This window comes from Oncorhynchus kisutch, linkage group LG12, assembly GCF_002021735.2.
Source record: "Oncorhynchus kisutch isolate 150728-3 linkage group LG12, Okis_V2, whole genome shotgun sequence".
Taxonomy (NCBI): domain Eukaryota; kingdom Metazoa; phylum Chordata; class Actinopteri; order Salmoniformes; family Salmonidae; genus Oncorhynchus; species Oncorhynchus kisutch.
In genome coordinates, this window is record NC_034185.2 from 337 (window position 1) to 25,614 (window position 25,278).

At 43.6% G+C, this 25,278-nt stretch overlaps 1 protein-coding gene across 1 annotated transcript; it reads right to left on the bottom strand.

Moving 5' to 3' along the window:
• Window positions 1–250: 250 nt before the first annotated feature.
• Window positions 251–19,882, bottom strand: LOC116376481 (protein FAM13A-like). The gene is made up of 7 exons (XM_031836700.1): window positions 19,835–19,882; window positions 13,374–13,415; window positions 12,235–12,432; window positions 11,395–11,623; window positions 8,503–8,570; window positions 8,053–8,098; window positions 251–1,188 (listed from the first exon to the last, which is right to left on the bottom strand). The coding sequence occupies exons 3-7, from the start codon at window positions 12,375–12,377 to the stop codon at window positions 673–675; spliced, it is 1,002 nt and encodes a 333-aa protein (XP_031692560.1). The 5' UTR covers window positions 12,378–12,432; window positions 13,374–13,415; window positions 19,835–19,882; the 3' UTR covers window positions 251–672.
• Between the last annotated feature and the right edge of the window lie 5,396 nt (window positions 19,883–25,278).

Below are 25,278 nucleotides of genomic sequence, written 5' to 3' on the forward strand. Positions count from 1 at the left end.
GTATTGCAGTTATTTAAGCAAAGACATTGAACATTTTGAATGGCTGCGAAAATCTCTCCAAGGTCCTTTTGACTTACATTTTCTTTTCTCTCTAAAAAATAATAAGCAACTTGCCATGATAGACTAATGAATAATAGAATACCTCTGTCTATTTCTGTATAAACTATGCATGACCAATGAGATTCGATACCTTGGTATGAATAACAAATAGACACACTTCATTGCTTACATCCAATGCATGTGCAGAGTTGAAATCCAACCTTAATGAACACACACACACACACTTATTGTTCCTAGGGTTAATCTAATCATGCAGACACACACACACACACCATACGCACTTAAAAAAACTAAACGACAGGAGCGTTTGCAATATCAATGGGAAGACAATACATCCAGACCATATCAAACAAGATCAATGTCAATCCCTATAAGAAAAGATAAAACCTCAACGCCCCCTTAAACAGTACAGTATTTTTCACCTGTAATCTTGCCCTTTAATGAATGTCGATAGCAATCTGGAAGCTATTCACAACCCACAAACTGCCCAATAACTGCCAACCAAACGGCAAAACATGCCAGCAGCATGTGCAAACCGTAAATACTCACTCTTTCACTCTTCGAATAACTCATGGTAGCAGCACGGCAACACAATATTCTATGCTGTTCCCATCACTTGTAAACAAAAAAACTCCATTGTGGTCTGATGAAACAGGAGCTACATTTGTCAAAAAGGTTAAAAAAAGATCTGCTATCTAAATGCAATATGCTGCGCCAAGCTGTGTACACACCCACAACACCTTCAGTAATGGTGCAGCTTCTCCAGATATAGAAGCCGAGAGACTTTAAGAGCATCTGAGTCCATAACTCTTCTTGAAGACACAGAAGGAGCCACCACAACAAGAGGAGGAGGAGAGGGAGCAGGAGGGTTGCAGCTGCCACCCAGACACCCATGTGCTGCCTAGAAGGAAGGGGAGGACTGAGGGAGTGTGTGGAAGAGGGGAAGAAAGGCTGGGGGGGGATTGAAGATTTACCTCCCCAGTTGTTATCGTCAGTCAGTGCCGACAGGTCCAAGCGGGGTACGTCCTCGCCACATTCCTGGTCCGAACTCCGGCCGATGACCCCCCTCCTGTCAGCCGTTTCACAGCTACTAGGCAGCTCCTGGATCTTCATACTACTGAGTCGTGTCTGCACAACCACGGAGAGACACAAAACAACAAGGGCTGGGAGTGAGCATGCTCCTTAAGTTCAGCCATACGCTGCCTCTGCCTGGCCCAGCCTACCACAGCCCTTGTAGGGGGGGTGACAACACTCCTGATTGGTCCACCGGGCGTGTCTGTCTGTGTGTGTGTGTGTGTGTGTGTGTGTGTGTGTATATATATGAGGTTTTGCCCCTCCTCTTTTCCCTCTGGGTTCCCACCCCTTCCTCTCTCTTTCTCTGTGCATATGCACTGATCCTTTGGAGTGGTTTGTCTCACAGTAGCCAGAGCAGAAGGGAGGGGGAGAAAAGGAGGAGGAAAATAAGGAGGAGGGAGAGAAGGAGGTATGGCAAAGAAAAGCAAGCAGATTATTCGCCAGACGCCAGCACACAGGCAGAGATTTTTTTCCCTCTCTTCTGCTGCAGAAAGACATCCTTGCCTTGGAGCATGGAGGAGTTCTCTCTTCCTCTTTGGGCTCTCGCCTTTCCTCCTCTCCTGTGCTCTCTTTCTCTATTGTTTTTCTTTCCCTCTTCCGAATCCCCCCCCTCTCTCCCAATAATATTCTACCCTCTTCACCTTCCCTCCCCCTTATCTGCAAATACCATTATCTCTGTCGTTGTACGTTGTATCTCTGTCGTTGTTAATCAAATACTCTTTCAACATCTCCCCCCGTTCTTAGCCCTTTTCAATGCACAATCAAATGGAAGCTTTTTGACCATAGCACTCAAACATCCTATCAGATGCCAGCCTAGCAAAACGTTAACAATCCCTCACCATTACCGAAAGTGAATTCAGATGGTGGGTCATGCAGGCAGGGCGTGCGTCCAAAACAGACAGGACTTTGTGCTAAACTGGGGGGGGAGGGGGGAAGCTAGCTTCCCCTCACTTCCCCTCTAGCCTCTGCCTAGGCGTGGGACAGAGTTATTTTAGGAACAGATCAGGGATTAAAACTGCCCCAGCCTCATAAATGCCACCTATAAAAGGAACTGCCATTGAGGGTGTTGTGTAACTGGGGGGGGGGGGGGGGGGGGGGGTGAAAGGTGAATGTTACTGTAATGCCAATGATAGGGAGTTATCAAGTGCTCTCAGCTGTTGACTGGCAAATAGCTTTGATGTGACTGATAGTTGGAATTTGTCCCAGTCACACAACGCTGGGGACCATAGACCATGTAACAACGCACATTTAAACACACCGAATCTGAATCTCAAAATGTCCTTCCTTTTCACTCTTAATCTCACCTTTCCTACCCTTCAGTCAAGGAGCACACTATCATTGTTTACTAGGAAAGTGAATTGTGGCCACACAGTGTGTGTGTGTGTGTTTTGCAAACATGCGTGTAGCTGGAACACACACACACTGTGTGTAACAGGACACCGTCAAAAGTAATCTAACCCTAGTTCTAAAAAAGCGAGTGACTCTCAGATTCAAAAGCACCTCATGTTACAGAACGCAAGCAAACAAACACTTCAGAAGGAAAACAACTACTACTCAACCCCATAATCAATGACAACTCATTTAGGTTCATATGATTGATATGGGGCCATTACCAGGCTGTGAGGTCAAACAACAGAAATCTCTTGACACATCTGAAGTTGTGAAGAAAGAGCTGATTACCTTGAGATGGACTGGGGTCAAAGACGTCCAAAGAAGGACAACACTGCTACAAAACGTATGATCTTTGCCCTCTCTTCCTTCAACTGTTTCAAAGCACACTACTTCTTACACAACAATTCACCCGATGTCATTTCTGCAATGCAGATCTCTTTCGGGTACTGAAACTAGTCCCCCTTGATACCGCCAAAGGGGTAATTGACATGCAAATTAGGACAATTTAATCAAATACTTTCAAAGCATCGCCCCCCCCCCCCGCCATTAGAGGTTATGCAGAGAAAGGACTAGAAATGTAATGTGATCAAATCACGTTTCACACATGGACGGGCTAATGATCGGTTTGACTCAATCTTTTTCAGTCACATTAATCATCATCCGTATTGCGGTTAATGATCACATTGCTGTAAGAATGACAATAAAAACGATATCAAAACGATATGATATATAGTAGCAGTTAAAAGTTTGGACACCTATTAATTCGAGGTTTGTTCTTTATTTTTACTATTTTCTACATTGTAGAATAATAGTGAAGACATCAAAACTAGGAAATAACACATATGGAATCCTGTAGTAACCAAAAAAGTGTAATATTTTATATTTGAGATTCTTCAAAGTAGCCACCCTTGAGTGTGCAAAGTTGTCTTCAAGGCAAAGGGTGGCTACTTTGAAGAATTTCAAATATAAAATACATTTTTATTTGTTTAACCTTTTTTGGGGGTTACTGCATGATTCCAATTGTGTTATTTCATAGTTTTGATGTCTTCACTATTATTCTACAATGTAGAAAATAGTAAAAATAAAGAAAAACCCTTGAATGAGTAGGTGTGTCCAAACGTTTGACTGGACTGTATATATACACTGTATTACTTTTTTTTAATGTACCATCACAGTAGTCATTTTCAGCAAATGTTTCTATCAACAAGTCTCCGGAAAATACTTCACACAACAGAAATATAAACATCTGTATACAGTCCCAATCATTTCAGGATTAACCCAGACTCACTAGAAGACAGAACAGCTTAACCATGGTGACCACTACCCTGGCTGTAAATATCACTGCCACACTGACTGTACATAACCTACTGCACTATAATCCTTTGTCCTAGCACAACTCAACTACTGATCACATTACATCATCACTAGTCGCCCTGGGTAGTGATGCAGAGGGAGACCAGGGTACTAGCATTCAGCATTGCAGATAGAAATTGTATGAATAAATATAGCTAGTATGATTCCTTTACTCTAATGTCAGTGAAAGACATATCTGTTCTACTAAATATATTTCTATCTGAACGTTCCACAATGTTGTGCTCAGGGTTTGGATTTGTCCCACAGTGGGTGTTCTTTCCATTGTTAATCTGTGTGTTAGGGGTTTTATAGACAGGCGACACACAAACACATGGTGGATTTAGGAGGATGAGGCTGGGGTGGTAATGACAGACACAGACAGGGTGCAGAGAAGGGGCTCGTCTGGGAGGGTAGCATCACATTGGATGAGGAGGCTTGATACACAGCCACAAGTGACACGTACGCTAGAACCCGCACACACACACGAGCAATAACCCACTTCACCCACATTTTTGTGATCCATTATTACTACAGTACAATCCTGACATCTTCACAATACTATACAGATGCAAGAAATCAGAATCTCCACCAAGTAAGCGTCATGTTTGGGTTTGTTTGGAGGGGGTTGCTCAAATTGACACGCTGTCCAAGCATTCATCCAAACAAATAAGATCCCTTTGACAGTTGAAATGTATTTTTGCAGCAGGGTACTAAGCAGTACAGTCCTGTAGGCATGACAGATAAAGACAAAAGAAAGACTTGTTTGTACAGTTACATTCCAGGTCCCATTGATCTGTACTGGTTTCAGTGGTCCATAACTGATGTGTGGAAGTCTTTAATCTCTTAAACCTGTCCTCACTCCCTGTACCTCCACTGGCCTTGGACTGTGTGTGAAGTATTGGGGACAGGGCTGAGAATGTGGACACACACACACACACGATGGAACAGTGAGCTCTAGAAGCCATTGTAGGTGTCATCAGGTTAAAGAGGCTCAGGCATGCCACACACTGATCCCCTTCAGAGTGTGTGGTGACCGAGGCCACCACTCACTAAAGCCAAGGCTGTAAAAGACTCTGTCCAAAAAACATTTTAAGACGGTGTGAAAGTCAAACAGGTCAAATGAACATGTTTCTCACATCTTTCACGTGGACTTGAGTTGCTTCTAGGATAACAAGCAACATACGGACAAAGAAGCTTCCATCGTGCAAACGACTGAAACACCAGAAGGCTGTCTTTGTTTTGAAGAACAGTAAACTTTAGTTACAGTTTAAACAGACAACAGAAAACTGAGCTTCAACAATACCGTTAAAAATATGCTTTGAAACAACACATCTAGTCAAGACATCCATCTGCCTTTGGCTGCATCCCAAATTCCCTTCATAGTTCACTACTGTTGACCAGCGCCCCTAGGGAACACAGCCTCGGTCTTAGTAGACCGATCAAGAGCACTAATCTACTTAGTACACTAATTGGACCTGCTGTCAGTAGTACGCTCTGATGTCACTAGGTGCTGGGATCCCTCATGCCACCACCTCTGATCTGACACCAACAACCAGCAGAGAGGTTGGCACGAGGACGCCGTGCCACCATGCCAGGCACAGACTGCATCTCAGTGGGTGCAGCTTGTTCTGAGGTGGTGAATGTGGAGGAGGTGGAGACAGAGAATTGTGTCACTAAGACCCATCTGGACTGTGTGTGTGTGTGTGTGTGTGTGTGTGTGTGTGTACAGTTCTGTTGTAGAGTCACATTAAGTGTAACAGATTAGCCTACTGTACTAGAAAGCAGATGGACCAGTAGATTACATAGGACTGTTTCCATCTGTATACCACCTTATCACTATGCTAAATAGCTTCAGCTGCTGCTGATGTTTTGAATAGCTACCCAGTGCTTCACATTCTGAAGTGATACAGAGCTGCAGTGGAAAACGTTCACAGCATTTCCCATCAAGATGTGTGGATAAGTCGTTTTTTTGTGTGGTCGATTTTCATTCAAGGAAAAGCTCAAACTTTGTTTTGGTTTCTTTTCTACTTCTTTCCATATTGTGTCAATGGTAGTGATTCATTGTTGCTTAGCTGTCAATCTCTCCAAGGGATGTTTGCTTTTCCCCTAAAGAGAAGATGTTTGGCTGCAACATTTTGACTAGCAGAGATGTGGTAGTTCCACATTGCAGTGAGTGGACCAAAATAGTATCTCATTTATCTGCTCCAGTTGTTTATTGGTCAGGAACAAACTCTAGATGTTCCCTCAGACCCCTCCTATTCCCTCAGACCCCTACACTCCCAAATAATCACCTAGTCTACTGAGAGACTCTGGCCCTATCTTCCGCAAGCAGTGTGAACACAGGAAGCCTAGGAGATCTAGCATGTACAGTGCCTTGCGAAAGTATTCGGCCCTCTTGAACTTTGCGACCTTTTGCCACATTTCAGGCTTCAAACATAAAGATATAAAACTGTATTTTTTTGTGAAGAATCAACAACAAGTGGGACACAATCATGAAGTGGAACGACATTTATTGGATATTTCACACTTTTTTAACAAATCAAAAACTGAAAAATTGGGGGTGCAAAATTATTCAGCCCCCTTAAGTTAATACTTTGTAGCGCCACCTTTTGCTGCGATTACAGCTGTAAGTCGCTTGGGGGATGTCTCTCAGTTTTGCACATCGAGAGACTGACATTTTTTCCCATTCCTCCTTGCAAAACAGCTCGAGCTCAGTGAGGTTGGATGGAGAGCATTTGTGAACAGCAGTTTTCAGTTCTTTCCACAGATTCTCGATTGGATTCAGGTCTGGACTTTGACTTGGCCATTCTAACACCTGGATATGTTTATTTTTGAACCATTCCATTGTAGATTTTGCTTTATGTTTTGGATCATTGTCTTGTTGGAAGACAAATCTCCGTCCCAGTCTCAGGTCTTTTGCAGACTCCATCAGGTTTTCTTCCAGAATGGTCCTGTATTTGGCTCCATCCATCTTCCCATCAATTTTAACCATCTTCCCTGTCCCTGCTGAAGAAAAGCAGGCCCAAACCATGATGCTGCCACCACCATGTTTGACAGTGGGGATGGTGTGTTCATGGTGATGAGCTGTGTTGCTTTTACGCCAAACATAACGTTTTGCATTGTTGCCAAAAAGTTCAATTTTGGTTTCATCTGACCAGAGCACCTTCTTCCACATGTTTGGTGTGTCTCCCAGGTGGCTTGTGGCAAACTTTAAACAACACTTTTTATGGATATCTTTAAGAAATGGCTTTCTTCTTGCCACTCTTCCATAAAGGCCAGATTTGTGCAATATACGACTGATTGTTGTCCTATGGACAGAGTCTCCCACCTCAGCTGTAGATCTCTGCAGTTCATCCAGAGTGATCATGGGCCTCTTGGCTGCATCTCTGATCAGTCTTCTCCTTGTATGAGCTGAAAGTTTAGAGGGACGGCCAGGTCTTGGTAGATTTGCAGTGTTCTGATACTCCTTCCATTTCAATATTATCGCTTGCACAGTGCTCCTTGGGATGTTTAAAGCTTGGGAAATCTTTTTGTATCCAAATCCGGCTTTAAACTTCTTCACAACAGTATCTCGGACCTGCCTGGTGTGTTCCTTGTTCTTCATGATGCTCTCTGCGCTTTTAACAGACCTCTGAGACTATCACAGTGCAGGTGCATTTATACGGAGACTTGATTACACACAGGTGGATTGTATTTATCATCATTAGTCATTTAGGTCAACATTGGATCATTCAGAGATCCTCACTGAACTTCTGGAGAGAGTTTGCTGCACTGAAAGTAAAGGGGCTGAATAATTTTGCACGCCCAATTTTTCAGTTTTTGATTTGTTAAAAGAGTTTGAAATATCCAATAAATGTCGTTCCACTTCATGATTGTGTCCCACTTGTTGTTGATTCTTCACAAAAAAATACAGTTTTATATCTTTATGTTTGAAGCCTGAAATGTGGCAAAAGGTCGCAAAGTTCAAGGGGGCCGAATACTTTCGCAAGGCACTGTACATGCAGGGAATTTCAGTGAAAGAGGAAGAGAGAGAGAGGAGATAGGAGAGGGAGAAGAGAGAGGAGTGTAAGAGAGAATAAAGAGACAGAAAGACAGGAGAGAGAGAGAGAGAGCGAGAGCGAGAGAAGAGAGAGAGAGTGTGAGAGAATAGAGAGAGAGAGACACTCAACTCACCCATGAAGGAGTCAGAAGACTGGGGTCCTTTCTTTGACTGTCATTTCTGATAAAGGGGTGAAAACATAGACATGTTGCGTCACCTTTCCTCATGTGAGAATCACACCCTAGCAAGGACACGGGTGCTTTCCACCCAGCCAGGAGCCCGTAGAACAGCGTGCACCCCAAGAGGTGCACGTTTAGTTTTTTTAACCCGAGCACTACACAGCCGACGGTCAGTTGATTATCTCAATCAGCTGTGTAGTGCTAGGGCAAATCTAAAATGTGCCCCTCTTGGGGTCCCGAGGACCGAGTTTGAGAAACACTGCCTTAGTATCTAGATTAAGTAGTGAAAATGGTCAGTATTAGCTACTTCTGTTGGAGAACTTTGCTATCTAAATTAACAGGTGAAAAATGGTCAGTAGTAGTTACAAGCATTTTAAAAGGGGGTTCAAATGTCACAATGCTTACCGGTTGTCTGATGACTCCATGTTGTTTGTCCCGGCTTCGTCATGTACTCTTGATATGCATTCTTTTAGCTGTATAAAATAGAATACATAACATTTTATTACTCTCCCACTAATGGAGATTACGGTATGCATCAATGTGCAACGCTGATCCCGACATGCTTCCATCAGACATCTATGTCTGGAGCAAAAAATATAATTCAGGGAAATGATGTTTGGAGAACATTTGACATAAACAGTGTGCCGAGACCCGGTTTACACAATTACACAGGATTTGTTACTCTGTTTGCCTTGGCCATTAGATAAATAAAACACATACCAAATCTAGCAAAACATTTATATCACATTATTCATAAGTATCTATTTAAAAACATATTTCTCCAACCTGCGAGACCTCTCTTAACTATTGTCACAACAACAACCACAGAGAAAGAAAAGCTGAACGAGTCAAATCACCAGTTGGTTATAGAAACAGGTTCCAGAACAGGTGGTGGAGTGGGGTGGGTCACACCAACTAACGAGGGGATGTAGTGTACAGCGTGTACTGTTCTATGGGGCTGTGGTGTTCTGTACACTATGACACCTCCGGGACTAACCCTCTGGGAGGCTTTGTAGGGCCTTAATGACTCCCCATGGGCTTTGGGCACGCTCTGCTAGAGTGCCTACCAGATGTGGGTTCCAATGTTATTTGTTTTTGTTAAAGTAGATTCGGTGGACTTGATTGAGCTTGCTTGGAGCAACAGAAGTAATAGAACCGTCCTAAAAGTGCAAACCCCGACCGTCTAGCAGTATTCGAGAGAAAACAAATACTATTTGAGCCCAGGTCTTTTACAGTAGCTACCCTGCTGTTACATCAGCCAACCCCCTCTATCAGTCACTCACTTTCCTGCCAGCCAAGGTCAAGACATCGCCACTACAGTATGTATGCCAGGATTTCAGGTGTCTTCTCATCTCTTACATAACACAGGTGAGTAATCTTAACCCGGCACAGTCAGAAGAGGACTGGCCACCCCTCCGAGCCTGGTTCCTCTCTAGGTTTCTTACTAGGTTCATGCCTTTCTAGGGAGTTTTTCCTAGCTACCGTGCTTCTACATCTGCATTGCTCAATCTTTGGGTCTTTAGACTGAGTTTCTGTATGAGCACTTTGTGACATCTGCTGATGTAAAAATAAACACACTGATTGGTTGAGATGGCATGGAAAAGCTCCTAAAGGTCTAGCTATACCCTGTCTGTCCCTCTAAGTGTTTTTTTAAAAACGTGAAGCCGTGGAATCTATTTTCGTCCCTGGGATAAGACACACGCTTCAGCCGAGCTAGGCTATACATTAGCCTGGGATATTGATGAGACGAGTCTGTCTGTCGACGTAAATAATCGATCAACTTATATTCCTAGATGAGGAAGTGCCGCGACTACTTAAGAGTTAATGCAGTGAAGACAGCAGATCGGCCCTGTAGCCAATATTACTGGGGCCTGAGCCTATTCCAGCAGCGCCCTGTAGCCCATATTACTGGGGCCTGAGCCTATTCCAGCACCGCCCTGTAGCCAATATTACTGGGGCCTGAGCCTATTCCAGCACCGCACTGTAGCCCATATTACTGGGGCCTGAGCCTATTCCAGCACCGCCCAAAGTCTCTGTGACTTTGAACTAAGATACGCTCTCTGTATTAAGGGCCGTATCATTGGTGATGAGCCACGGGGCATGACTTACTACCCTTTAAGCTGTTGGCAGGCAACTGTTTGCTGACAAAGGATTCTCTGCTGCATTTGATACATACCGAGGCTGCATCTCAATTAGCAATATTAAAATACTGTGGAACCTGGTTTAGTCCGCCAGCAGTTTGGAAGCATATTTCTGAGACAATGATGTAATGACTTGAGGTAGACAATCCCATACCCTCCAGCATAATGAGACAATTAAATAGGAAACATACTTAAATATGCCGTGAGGGCCTACATTTTGAATATCAAATTCAGCCTTCCAAGAGTCCAATATCATATTGCAACACACCTGAAATGGTATGTTTTCTTATTTTGCTATGCATTTATTTTGCACACATAGACAACGTCACTGAGGTAAGCAGTTATTACCTTAACTCCGAAAACAAAACACTGTTCTGAACATGACGGTCTCGAACCCTGAACGACAACAAGCCCTGGCTACACAACAACACAGTACATGTGTTCCTTCCTCTTCTTCAAAAGCAAATGCTAATTGAACCTCAGTGAACCTCGTTAACGCGCTTCCCTGCAATTTAGAGTGTTCCAGGGAGGGAGGTTGCCTCGCATTTAGCGAAGCGCTAGAGCACGCTGCCTGGCCTATCACGCGCCTCTTAAGCCTATGTAAGATTGATTAGGAATCCAGCCATTGGCAGCTATGCTGATGTTTATGCCAATGTTCTCTATCTACCTCCATCTCTCTGCTGTCCCCGATTTAGTAGTTCTTGTGAAACATCACCAATTACTCAGCAGTGACTCATAGCAGCCATTAAGAGTAGACGGGGTTGGTGGTAAGCCAGACGTCACACCAGCGAAGTGAAAAACACCACAGTGAGTGGAGTAGACCATGTCTGCATCACAATGTTTTGTGGGAGAAGAAGAGGGAGGATTATGAGAACCAGGCCAGGCCAGGGAACTTAAAGGGTCAGGTTGCTCTTTGGGAGTATTAAACATGACACTATGAAAATAAATGATGAGCGTGCACCGCAAAATAAGCAAACAAGTTTGCTTCAGAGATTGGTAAACAGGAAGTAATTGTCTTAGATGTGCTGTTTTGAATGTTTGACCTCCACCTGAATTCAACAAGGGACCTGCATGACATGGCAACAATAGACACACATCTGCAATGAGAAGGAGCAAGAGAGACAGAGAAAGAAAGAGAGGAGAGAGAGTGACTTACCGCGTGGGGGTCCTGGTTGTCACTAAGCTGGCCAAGCGTGGGGCTCTGATGGCAGTGTTTAGGCTTCCTGGGTCTGGGGCCCTCGTGGTGGAGCCCTCCCTGGCTAGTCTGGTAGTCCCTCCAGACTCCTTCCTCACCCACGCTGACGCCACAGCTGATAGTTCTGCTAACGCTGCCGGCCGCTGGGATGTTCTCCTTGTTGATGTCTCCTTCCCCCAGAGACGAGGATCTGTTTTCAAATGGAGAAAGGAAAGAAGAGGAGGAATCAAACTGACTCTCTCCCTTTCTCTCTCTGTAACAAAGCGGCCTGGGTTACAAATGACAAGGTCATCGTACTTATACCTTGTACCCAGGCTAACGCCATGTTTAGAATGTGCGCTAATTCTATTTACAGAGTACAGTGGACTTGTCTTATTGACGTTGTATGGTGGGTGGCTGCACTAATGTAGCCCGCTAATCCATGTTTTCACTGCTTCTACCGGCTCCATCAGGTCTCTATCAACAAAGATTAGCTTGGTAGCACAAGGACCCCAGACTCCATGATAACCCCAATGGACATGACCACTAGAGGCGAGGCCATTGGAAGCATAGAGTCTGAATTACTAGAATTGACATCGGATCATAATAAGTCTCCCAGTGCACTGATATTTGTCAATCCAATGGTGGAAACTGCCATTGTTGATGCCTAGAACTCTGAGAATGTCACTCTGTTCGCAACAACTCACACACTCACAAAGGATGCCATTGACCAAATATACCAATCAACAACAGTAAAGGCAGATCCTACACCAACTGGGTGAGACAAATGTCCTATGTAAGGATTCATTCTATGGTCCATACCTGCTCCTGTCCCGGTGTCTCTGAGCCTCTTCCTGCTCCCTCTGGTGCCGACGTCTCTGCCGTGCCGTCGGGGTTACCACGGGCGATGAGGAGCACCCGGTCCACTCGGAATCCTCCGTCGTACTTTGACCTCCTCCGCACATGTGCACATCGAAGAGATGCTGCTCCACTGCCGACCTGATGGTCCTCTCCAGAACACTAGAGAGAGAGATGGAGAGAGAGAGCAGAGGGAGAAAGGATGTTATTGAGAAATACGATATGCACCAGACAAAGCTTCTTCCGCAGCTGTCATTGAAACGACTGAAATAACTATGCTGCATGGTCACCACTATGTCCTCCTGGAACTGTTCATCGTAGTGAGTATATAATATAACGATGCTGCATGGTCACCACTATGTCCTCCTGGAACTGTTCATCGTAGTGAGTATATAATATAACTATGCTGCATGGTCACCACTATGTCCTCCTGGAACTGTTCATCATAGTGAGTATATAATATAACTATGCTGCATGGTCACCACTATGTCCTCCTGGAACTGTTCATCATAGTGAGTATATAATATAACTATGCTGCATGGTCACCCCTATGTCCTCCTGGAACTGTTCACTGTAGTGAGTATATAATATAACTATGCTGCATGGTCACCACTATGTCCTCCTGGAACTGTTCATCATAGTGAGTATATAATACAACTATGTTGCATGGTCACCACTATGTCCTCCTGGAACTGTTCATCGTAGTGAGTATATAATATAACTATGCTGCATGGTCACCACTATGTCCTCCTGGAACTGTTCATCATAGTGAGTATATAATATAACTATGCTGCATGGTCACCCCTATGTCCTCCTGGAACTGTTCACTGTAGTGAGTATATAATATAACTATGCTGCATGGTCACCACTATGTCCTCCTGGAACTGTTCATCGTAGTGAGTATATAATATAACGATGCTGCATGGTCACCACTATGTCCTCCTGGAACTGTTCATCGTAGTGAGTATATAATATAACGATGCTGCATGGTCACCACTATGTCCTCCTGGAACTGTTCATCGTAGTGAGTATATAATACAACTATGTCCTCCTGGAACTGTTCATCGTAGTGAGTATATAATATAGAATGGCAGTGTACTCACTTAGTCAGGTCAGATCTACACCGGACAGATGAGAGGTGGTTGCTGTGGAGAGAGAGAAAGAAAATAGTGAAAGAGAGAGGAGAGAGAAAAAGAGTTAGAGAAAGGGCAGCCCTCACAGGCCCCAAGGCTCTGTAGCTGACCACAGGCAGCCAGGGTGTGTGTGTTATGTATGTACATGTGTCTGTGTGTGTGTGCACGAGTGTGTCAAAACGTCAGCCTTATTCAGCTCCTAAGGAGGCCCTCTGGGAGCAAAGTGGCTGGCTGCCATGGTGACCGGTAAGCTGTGATCGCACGTCTCCCCCTTAATATTAGTCTATTGTTACACACGCACGTGCACACAAACACAAGCACGCACACACAGCTAATGAAGAGGACATGACAGGCCTTACATACAGTGAGTGACAGCAGATTGCCAGCTCCTCTCTCGTCTGACGTGTCTGTGTGTGTCAGTTTGTGTGGTGTGTGTGTGTTTGTGTGAGTGCGTCTGCTAGACCAGGTGATAGTGATATGGCCTACTACCACCTTCCCTTAAGAGATAGCATGCAGTGTCAGCACAGCTATTGAGGCCAGGCGTACAAGGTGATTTTTCAGTTCAACAAAAACATGAATATAGGTCGTTACTAATGGCTTTTGGCACCATACTCTAGATACAGTATCTTACTAAATATGAATATTACATCTTATTAATACAAATCTAGAATACACTCCTCAATCCATTTCAATGTCAATAGGAGGCTATTTGAGCTCCAACAGTACCAGGAAAGACCAGAGGAATTCACAGAAATACACACAAGCATGACTTCCTTCCTTCAGCTTGTGTGTGGGGGTACTGAGCACCCAACAATACACAATATTCTCCTTACATCTCATCCATCAGCATCAGTGTTGACAGTGATAGTGTGTGTGTGGGGCCAAGGTGAGGATGGACAAATGAGAGAGCTGATGGAGGAGAGATCAGAGTAATTATATGGGATTAATACAGTGATTCTAGAACATAGATGAAAAGTGTGTGTGTACGGTGTTCGTGTGTAAACAGAGCATGAAACAATGAACAGTCACATCAAACAAGAGATTAATTGAAGCCAAGTTTATCTGATTATCGCGAGGTAATTCTGATGACTTTTCAAAATGTGTACAATCAACACATTTTTTAGTCCGGCATGTTCTATTCTTGTTCAGTTCTAGCCAAAGGTTTTATTTTAAAACTGGGTTAACGGTAAATGTCGCAATGTCCCGAAAATAATTGACTAAAATGGATGACACTGTCAGTGTTGAAAAGCCAAATATACATCTGGTACCAAATGCTAGGGGTTAAAATAACTAACATTAATAACTAACATTAGTATTCATGTGTCACCAAGATGTTATGGCCCATAATGTGTCACCAAGATGTTGGACACCGTAATATTTTGAAAGGTTAAAATGAATCAATCAATTAAATGTATTTATAAAGCCCTTTTTACATGAGCAGATGTCACAAAGTGCTTGTACAAACAAAAATAACTTCATATGTCACGAGGTACTATGGGTCATTTTAACCAAAATATAAAACGCAAAGTGTTATGTTAAGTCCAATGTTTCACAAGCCGAAATAAAAGATCCCAGAAATCTCCCATACGCACAACATGTTTATTTCTCAAATTTTGTGCACAAATTTCTTTACATCCCGGTTAGTGAGCAATTATCCTTTGCCAAGATAATCCATCCACCTGACAGGTGTAGCATACCAAGAAGCTGATTAAACAGCATGATCATTACACAGGTGCACCTTGTGCTGGGGGCAATAAAAGGCCACTCTAAAAAGTATTGTCACACAACACTGCAGATGTTTAAAGTTTTGAGGGAGTGTGTCCAGCAGAGCTGTTGCCAGAGAATTTAATGTTAATTTCTCTACCATAAGCCGCGTCCTACGTTGTTTTAGCGTTTTAGAGAATTTGGCAATACGTCCAACCGGCCTCAAACGCAGACCACGCGTAACCATGCCAGTCCAGGACCTCCACATCTGGCTTCTTCACCTGCGGGATCGTCTGAGATCAGCCACCCGGACAGCTGATGAAACTGTGGGTTTGCACAACCAAAGAATTTCTGCAGAAACTATCAGAAACCGTCTCAGGGAAGCTCATGCGAGTGTTCGTCGTCCTTACCAGGGTCTTGACCTGACTGCAGTTCAGCATCTTAACTGACTTTAGTGGGCAAATGCTCACCTTCAATGGCTTAAACATGTTTAAGACAAGGGAAGGAACCTTAATGAATAAAGTCAAGGTCACCATTAGAGGGAGACATCATTTGGATATTCTAGTTACCTTGTGATGGGGTGAATCGTTAGGACTTAGTATTTATCAAACATATGGTAATAAGTACATAATAAGCATGTTATGACAGGTCTTTAATATTTAACCCTATTCATAATGCAAACGCTTCCAAGATGGACAATAAAGTTCTATTCTATTCTGTCTCCTGTTGTGTCTTTTGGACAGTGCCATATTTATCCTGCAACAAGGGCAGCAGTCGTTAGCCTGTTTACATGCAACCTAAACCTCCCAATGTGAAGTCTCTAGTCTAGTGTAACAACCAGGAGACTGGGAATGCCAACCCCATGCCAAGTAGCCTCTGTCCGGGCACAGCAGCGGGCAAAAGGGGGGCAAGTACCGGTAGGCTACCAATCCATTCCAGGATATGACATCACTGTCTGGAAAGGGATTATATGTACCACTCAGTTTAGCTATTAAAACCTTCCGCCCACTCTAGACACGCACATGTAACAAGTCTGGAATGAGGTGAGGCTTGCGTAGCGTCTCAAATGGCACCCTATTCCCTATTTAGTGCACTACTTTTGACCAGGACCCATAGGGCTCTGGTCAAAAGTAGTGCACTAGGTAGGGAATAGGGTGCCATTTCGGATGCAGGCTTGGTGTGCAATGAATATGCCCTGTGGGTCGTGAACTGTCAAACAGTCGGCCCCTGGCCATGACCTTCCCTTACCGCAAGAGGAGCATACACGGCTCTCTTGACTGTCAACAGAATACGAGACTGTGACTCAGGATCCAGAACCTCCATCTTAAAACAGAGACAAGAGAGAGATCCAAATCCAGGACTGAGAGCATTGTGATATCAAACACTTATTTCATGTTAGATAAGTAATGATTCATTTAGGTTCATTTAATGTTTTTCCATCAGCTGGCAAGCCAACAACAAGAAGAAATAGAAATAGTAGCTATCATTATAACTAGGCCTTGGGTAGGTATCATTATAACTCAAAGCAAACCACAGGGTGGAATTGGAGTCAGATAATCAACATGGTTACAATCATTGGAGACCTATTTGTGCTCCAATACTGTAGTCATGGTGACAGACCAAAGCACCACAACAAATGTCCTACTGGGGATCTACTTCCATGGCAGAGCGCTCCATCGTGTCTTTATGGAGATGAACTGGTTAGACGGTGAGGCTATAAGGTTGCATCCCAAACTACACCCAATTCCCTTTATAGTGCCCTTGTCAAAAGTAGTGCACTATATAGGGAGTAGGGTGCCATTTGGGACGCCCCAGGTTACTTTTACTCTAGCTAACAAGTGAGTGAGTGAGTGAGTGAGTGAGTGAGAACGCTATGCTAAAAATGTTATAGGAGTGGGTCAGAGGCACTAGAAGTGCTAACAGTCCATTAAAAGCTGTAATATATAATTATCATTGAAAGCAAGTCTAAGAAGCGGTAGATGTTCTATGTGCGCTATTTCTATGCTTCCCATGCTTAAGTTTAGTTTTTGCGTGTTTTACTTTTGGTTTTGTACATCAGCTGAAAGTACAATATTTTTGGTGATGGAAAATATATTTCACAGTGGAGTGGCAGGTAGCCTAGTGGTTAGAGCATTGGACTAGTAACCAAAAGGTTGCAAGATCGAATCCCTGAGCTGACAAGGTAAAAATCAGTCGTTCTGACCCTGAACAAGGCAGTTAACCCACTGTTCCTAGGCAGGCATTGAAAATAAGAATTTGCTCTTAACTGATTTGCTTAGTTAAATAAATGAAAAAATATATATATATATTTCACAGTGGTTTAGATGGTACAAAGATTGTACTTGCTTGTTTTGTCACAAACTGAAATTAAGCGAACTATTCGAATTTTAGCAACCAGGAAATGGCGGAGCGATTTCTGCATAGGGCACCTAAAGGAGTATTTGCAGTGTTATTTTTATAGTCTATGGGTCAGAGGGTGAATGTGATGTTCTAGAAGGAATGAGTGACCCATGTTAAGCTAACAGTCCAAGTGGTGGGCTACCAGGCAACAGGCATCTCCATGGAGCCACACATACAAACATTGATGCACACACACGTACACACTGACGTACACACTGACACTGACACTGACACTGACACACACAGGCAGTAAACGTAGAGGAAAAACTCCCAGAGTCACTCTACAGGGGGCTTGAAACAGACCAAACATTAAATGACACACATCCAACCCAGTGTGTGCGTGCCCAACATACAGGGATTCAAAAGGAAATGAACGTCCATTCAACTAATCCAGTATTACACCACAGTCACTTATTAGCCAGGATTTGATCACCATAGAAAGGATACATGGTTGAAGGGTGAGCTCTGTTTCTGACTGGGAAAGGATGAAGCTACCCTGTGGTACCCACAGTGTGTATGTGACGGAGAACAAGTAGACACTGGACTTATTAGAAAGCATGACTCACTTAAGAAGGTTGCGTGAGGAAGAGAGAGAAGTACTGTGCAGGGTATCACAGGCTATGTAGTGTGCTATGTAGTGTGCCTATCACAGGCTATGTAGTGGTAAACATCAGTCACTGTGGTAATGTTTCTCCTCTGTAGTGTCAAGCTCTTTGGCATCAGGGGTGGACTGGGACCAGAAATCGTCCCTAGCATTTCTAACACACCGGGCCATATTTTTACTTGATACCCCCATACCGGCCCATTTTTATCCTCGAGGCCGCCACACTAGGCTTGGGCGATATACCGTTTATACCGTATACTGGAGTATTTGGAAATACTGGCTGTGCTATACCACTGGAAGAAACCTAAGATGTGTCAAATAAATTATATCCAGCTCAGGGCTCCAGCTATGCATTTGGTTTGCTAACTTACTAGATGTCAAGATCAAGCTTCTTGGTTACAGCAGAGCCATTCTATCCCCTCCTGGGTCAAGATCCCTGTTGCCTAAATTGTTTTGTGCGTACCCAGTATGGTACAGAAACGGTATGAAAATCTGGATACTGCCCAACCCTACCCCACACCAGCCCATTTGTCCCTTGAGGGCCCCGACAGGCCCACTGGGCTAAAAATGGCCAGTCCACCCCTGTTTGGCATCCTTCATTATCATATACATTATGGCCTCTGAGCCATCACCATCGATGAGCGAAATCATTGTGAAAATATCAGATGTATGCTACTGGTCACAGTCTTGAACACATAACTAGGTATATGTGAAGGATGAAACCTGTTGAGTGTACATTTCAAAGGAGAAAAGGCCGAATGAGGGTCTGTGCCAAGGCTTATGAACCTACTATAGAGTTCAGCAGGTACACTTGCATTCAATTTGCCTCAAAGTACCTGGTGAAGGCGGTAAAGTTGACATGACTAGAGTTTACAGAATCAGCCAAACAGGAAGTTAACAGGAAGTGATGCCATAAAATGTCATGGGGGGTGCCTGACTGGAGGGTGACTCATAGATCAGGTGTCAGAGCAGAATGATCCGGTTCAACCAGAAACTCCACTAAGAACCTTGTTCGTCTGATCTCACTGTATGGCAAGGTGTCAAAACCAGAACGATCCGGTTCCATTAAGAACCATGTTGGTCTGATGTCACTGTATGACAGGGTGTCAAAGCAGTTCATGATCGGTATATGTTTTGGTGAATATTTCCATCAAGTGGAGGTGTGACAATTGAGTGGATTGTCAAACTATGTTGGGAATCTGGTTCCGCACTATAGATGTAGTAACATGAAATGTTCTGTTATATGATAGATTTGTGAAGCTATGTACCTATTTCTTCAGATACTTTGTCAATACAGTGATGGATCAATATCCAGATGTATGAAACAATGGGATGTACTGTATGACAATTGATCTCATTTGAGATATTAAATTGTACAATTTCAGGAGTACAGTGTGTAGTCAATATCCAGAATGACCTGCATGATAACAATAAACAAAAAGGTGTCAGTCTCAACCAAAATCAGGGAAATGTTTTGGTTTTTACAGCTTTACGGGAAGTCTTGCTGGACCACGTGCTCACACTGCCACCATCATAACAACGACAGCTTGCATGTGCACAGCATACCACCTCCCTCCCCTCCTCTTTCTGGTGGGCCTATTGTTTCCTATGTTAATGCATTGAGATGGCATGAAATGCAGCGGATAGGCCCCATGACCCCACATCTCCATAATAACATGCTGTCGACCTCTTTTCTCAGGACAAAAACAAGACCAGGACCTACCTTATGTAGAAAGGAGATATGGGTCTGCTGTCTTCCTCTTGGGAGCTGAAATGCAAAAACAAAACAAAAACAAAAAACAGTTAGGTTAGCCACTGTGGGGTGAGAGTGATGCAATATTACATATGAAGCACACTTTTTTCCCCCCTCCCTTTCTCTGCACCTCAGTGGTTTTTTTAGGGGACAGAATGTCCTTTTGTCTCTGGAACAATAGCCACCTAATGCTCCAGTCAGTTCAGTCCGTTTTGTTAAAGCTTGTCTCTGGGAATTATTAAAGCGACAGTTGAAGGGCCGTGTGTGCCCTCCTCTGGTATAGCTCTGGCGGGGCCTGGGCCAATAGTTACACATGACAGAAATGATGCAACAAGAACGGGAACTTCTTCATGTGGAGATTGCTTAACATGTACATATCCTGAAAAATACTTTAACCTGCCGAGGGCCTTACTACCCTAAACATCCCGTAGCCTACAGAAGCATGTGTGTGATTAACATAGTGTATCAAATTGCTGCAAAAAGGCCTAAATATTGCCAAGGAAAGGGTTACATAGCCTTCATAAGGAAGCCAAACCTCAATCACCAGTGCCATTTTCTCATAACCATGGGGTACAGTACATCAAAGTTGGCAATTGTGCCAATAAACAACAGCTAATACTGTCTAATCATGGGTTGTAAATAGGGTTAGACACTTTTGAAATTAAACAATAGACTCACTAATACACACAAGACTGAATTGTGGTTAAATGGGCCATGGAGAAAATATTTGGACTCTGTGTTTTTGGGTACGTGCAGTAGCTCCAGTAGTCTAACGGTAAGGAGGGTGTGAGTATGTCACCGTCTAGGGCTGAGAGGGGAGAACATACCACTGGTTTAGCTGCCCGGGGTGTAAAGGCCGAACACCGTACCAAGTTCAAAACAGAGGATTTAGGTTTCAGTTTGTCGGGAACCCGAAATGGGCCGAAGTTCATTCAACTTCAAAAGCTTACCATATCACATGATCTGGCCTCTATCTTGAAGAATTCTGAATGAGTGTGTGTATGTGAGTTTTTTTTCTTCACTTACCTCCTCTAATACAACCTACGTACATAGTCTATGAAATCCCCCTTCCGGATCAAGGTACCAAGAGCACCTCACAACAGCATTTCACAATTTGTACGTATTGCTAGTGGAAGCCAGCCGAGAAATGTTTCCCTATACTTAGGCCGTGTTAACCAGTCTGGCAAGCGTATTAAAATAATGTGTGCCGTCACGAATTGTTGCAAACGGAAATCCTGCTTACCCACTAACTTACTTAAGGAATAACAAGTGGCTCTGTTGAGGAGACTTAATCCTCGCAGAGGTGACAGAAAACTAGCAAACAACTTGGCCAGGCTGGCAACCCTCCACCATTTTGTAGACAAATAAATCATCTTTATTTCATTCAACACATTTTTACCATAGTGCCCTATTGACCAGGTTGTTTAAATAATGGTTTCTCAATACCGTATACCAGTATAAGGACAATTTGTTTGACACTACCATTTTCACATATGACCCATTGGTCATATTCAAGCTCACAGAATTAATTTCAGGTTCATAGCCTTGCATTATTATATGGATGTGACTACTAGCCTGGAATCTAAACCTTGGTTGAAACTGAGCCATATTCCGTTTGAGTTCCAGTCCAGGTGACTCCATGTCCAAAAGGAGGATCTTACTGGAGTATACGTTCTCCTGATTGGAGGTCAGTGTTCCAGCCCTCCTCCCCTGCGCCCGCCAGGCCTCTTCCACACTACTTTAATAAGGACGATAAACCATAGCCTGCTTCATGGTCCAATCTTAGAATGTTTGGAGAATAGAACCTGCAGTGTACCAAACCTAAAAAGCTTGGGCCGGTTACCTACTTGAGCCCCTATTGGTGTACACTCTCATAACCCAAGTTACAGACGGTACATTCCACCATAGACCAAGGTGTTAAGGGAATGCTACCATAAACCCATCACGCTTCAGAGATTACCACATTTTTGCCAAAGGGGCAATGGGGGAACATGCTGGAACTCTGGAGAGAAAAGTAGCCAATTGTGAATGAGCAATATGGTTTGTGGGCAGCTTTCCTTCTCAACCAGTAAATCAGTTTTCAATGCATTTCTAGCATAATTCTAGAGTAATGAAAGGGAACAGCTGGCGAGAGCACAGTGATATGCTCATATGATCATCCAGATTCATTATGTTGAGAGGTACCAATGACCTTGACCTGTAGTTGTACTGTGGTTGACCAGTGTCAGCTCTTCACGTTGACATTATGGCCATACACCAGGTCAATGGGGTTAAATCACCATGGCAGCAGGAACATGGCGACTTCCTCTTACTAAGCTACACTGAACAAAAATATAAAACGCAACATGCAACAATTTCAACAATTTTACTGAGTTACAGTTCATATAAGGAAATCAGTTCATTGAAATAAATTAGGCCATTACTATGTTGGTCACAGATACCTTTAAAAAAAGGTAGGGGTGTGGATCAGAAAACCAGTCAGTATCTGGTGTGACCACCATTTGCCTCATGCAGCGCGACACATCTCCTTCGGATAGAGTTGATCAGGCTGTTGATTGTGGCCTGTGGAATGTTGTCCCACTCCTCTTCAATGGCTGTGCAAAGTTGTTGGATATTGGCGGGAATTGGAATACGCCGTCATACCCATCGATCCAGAGCATCCCAAACATGCTCAATGAGTGACATGTCTTGTGTGTATGCAATTCAGCTTTCATGAACTGTGTACAGATCTTTGATAAATGGGTCTGTGCATTATCATGCTGAAACATGAGGTGATGGTGGCAGATGAATGGCATGACAATGGGCCACAGGTTCTCGTCACCGTATCTCTGTGTATTCAAATTCCCATTGATAAAATGCAATCGTGTTTGTTGTCCGTAGCTTGTCTGCCCATACTATAACCCCACCGCCACCATGGGGCACTCTGTTCACAGTGTTGACATCAGCAAACCGCTCACCAACATGATGCCATACACGCTGATGTGATGGGCGTGGATAGACGTGGTCTGCGATTGTGAGGCCGGTTGGACGTACTGCCAAAATTCTCTAAAATGACGTTGGAGATGGCGTATGGTAGAGAAATTAACATTGAATACTCTGGCAACAGCTCTGGTGGACATTACTGCAGTCAGCATGCCAACATGCATGTGTGAGACATCTGTGGCATTGTGCATGTCTATAATGATCATGCTGTTTAATCAGCTTCTCGATATGCCACACCTGTCAGGCGGATGGATTATCCTGGCAAAGGAGAAATGCTCACTAAAAGGGATGTAAACAAATTGGTGCACAAAATCTGAGAGAAATAAGCTTTTTGTGCATATGACAAATTTCAAGGATATTTTATTTCAGCTCATGAAACCAAAACTTTCCATGTTGCGTTTATATTTTTGTTCAGAGTAAATAGTAAATAATCAAGACCAAAACACCAGCTGATAGCCTACTTGTAATAGCAGAAAATGGCCATCACATCGAGCGAAGGGTCAATGACAGACTTGGAAGTCAAACATGGCAGAAACCATGGCAACTAGCGTCTTCTTGACTAGTGCCATTGTAGTCTCATCTCTTCCTATACATTTCCAAACCCCCCTCCTAACCTATAGGCCGGTTCAGCAGCCAATAACATTTGAGCCAAGTCTCTGACCCTCTTCTCCTATTGGCTGCTCAGGAGCCAATGACACCTGTTTGAATCAGAATTGATATCCTCTCTCTCTTTCCTGCAGATGGGGACCATTGTAGGAGTATCCTATAGGTTAGAGTGGTTGAGGACAGAACAGGTGCCAGCTACTAGGGTTTTCCCTCCTTAAATCCAAGCAGACTTGTTGGATGAGGTTCCCTGTTGGCCAACAGTAACCTCCCCAGAGTGTCTGACACTCACACCAGACCGTTACATTCCTCACCCAACCCTCACACACACACACACACACACACACACACACACACACACACACACACACACACACACACACACACACACACACACACACACACACACAAACCCGCTTTCAATGGATTTCTTTCTAAGAAAGATAAATGGGTCACAAGTCAGTGAACCATGGCAACTACATAAAACAACCAGCATGTGCATGTAGCCTGTATCTAGAAGAGACCCTATGAGTGCCTACGTGATGTGACAGGTAGCCTAGCAGTTAAGAGCATTGGGCCAGTAACTGAAAGGTGGCTTTTTTTCAATCCCAGAGACAACTAGGGGTGGGGAGTTCACATGCCTTTACTATGCTGGCTTGTGCTTCTGATTTGAGACATGAGGATGAATTGATAGGAGCCTTTGTAATGATGAAGCATCCATCCCGGTTGCTAGACAGGATCAATGTCTAAACCGTGCACAGACAGTGGGCAAACATTTCTTCACAGTCTCCTAGTGTTACCACGAGTTGATCTCTGATGATGCAATACCTCTATGTAGTATCCTAGTGATCTCTGATGATGATGATGCAATACCTCTATGTAGTATCCTAGTGTTCTCTGATGATGATGATGCAATACCTCTATTGTCATATCCTAGGAAACCCACTGTAGTCTACTCTCAATGAGATGTGTGGCCGGTTTGTAGAAACGCAGGCAGGTACAATGTTAACATACACAATGTGGAGTTTGCATAGCAGTGCCACCGGCAAAACTGGTATTTTCCAAACCTGTGAGAGGCCGACATGTAAAGCGAAGCCCTTATTCATGGCTCAAAACCTGCTTATATGCCGGTCATCTAAGCTGACAGGTGGAAAACGTAGCACAGTGAAGTGCAGACTAATCATCTGAATCAATTGATGGAAAATATGTAATTGTAGTTGTTTTTTAAAGGGGAGATCTGATAAAGACTAGTATAGAAGGATGAAGAACATAAGTAAAGGGGCCAATAGAGATATTCTAGCCCAGGGGTTACAATTTGACCCAGAGAATCTCAACTGATAACCTAAGTACGTATTTCCAATGGCTAGATCTCACAGCTCAAGATTGAACAAAATGCAGTTCAACCACCACCTAGCATTCTACCCATCTCTCAGTTGAAATCCAGTTTGATCCAGTTTGTTCCTGCTTAGTGCTGGATGCTGTACTGACACAGATACTAGCCTGACACATACCTATGGAAAGTAAGGGCAGCTTAATTGCACATGTATTTATATACAGTATTTATATACAGTTGTACATCCTATACTCCACTGAAAACATGAGGCAACTAGTAGGCTTTGGGTTCCTAGGCAGTAACGTATGAGTTTCCAAATAGGTCTGGCAATACTTCGCTAGCTATACCGGTCTGCTGAACTTTAGCTAAAAGGTCCGTCACATCATGTGACAGCAGCGATAGCAACACTGTACCAGTCAGCTATTAGCATAGCTACTAGCCTATTAGCATCCAACAAGAGACAGGGTTGCTTATAAAGGCTACGAGGGTCTCCCTG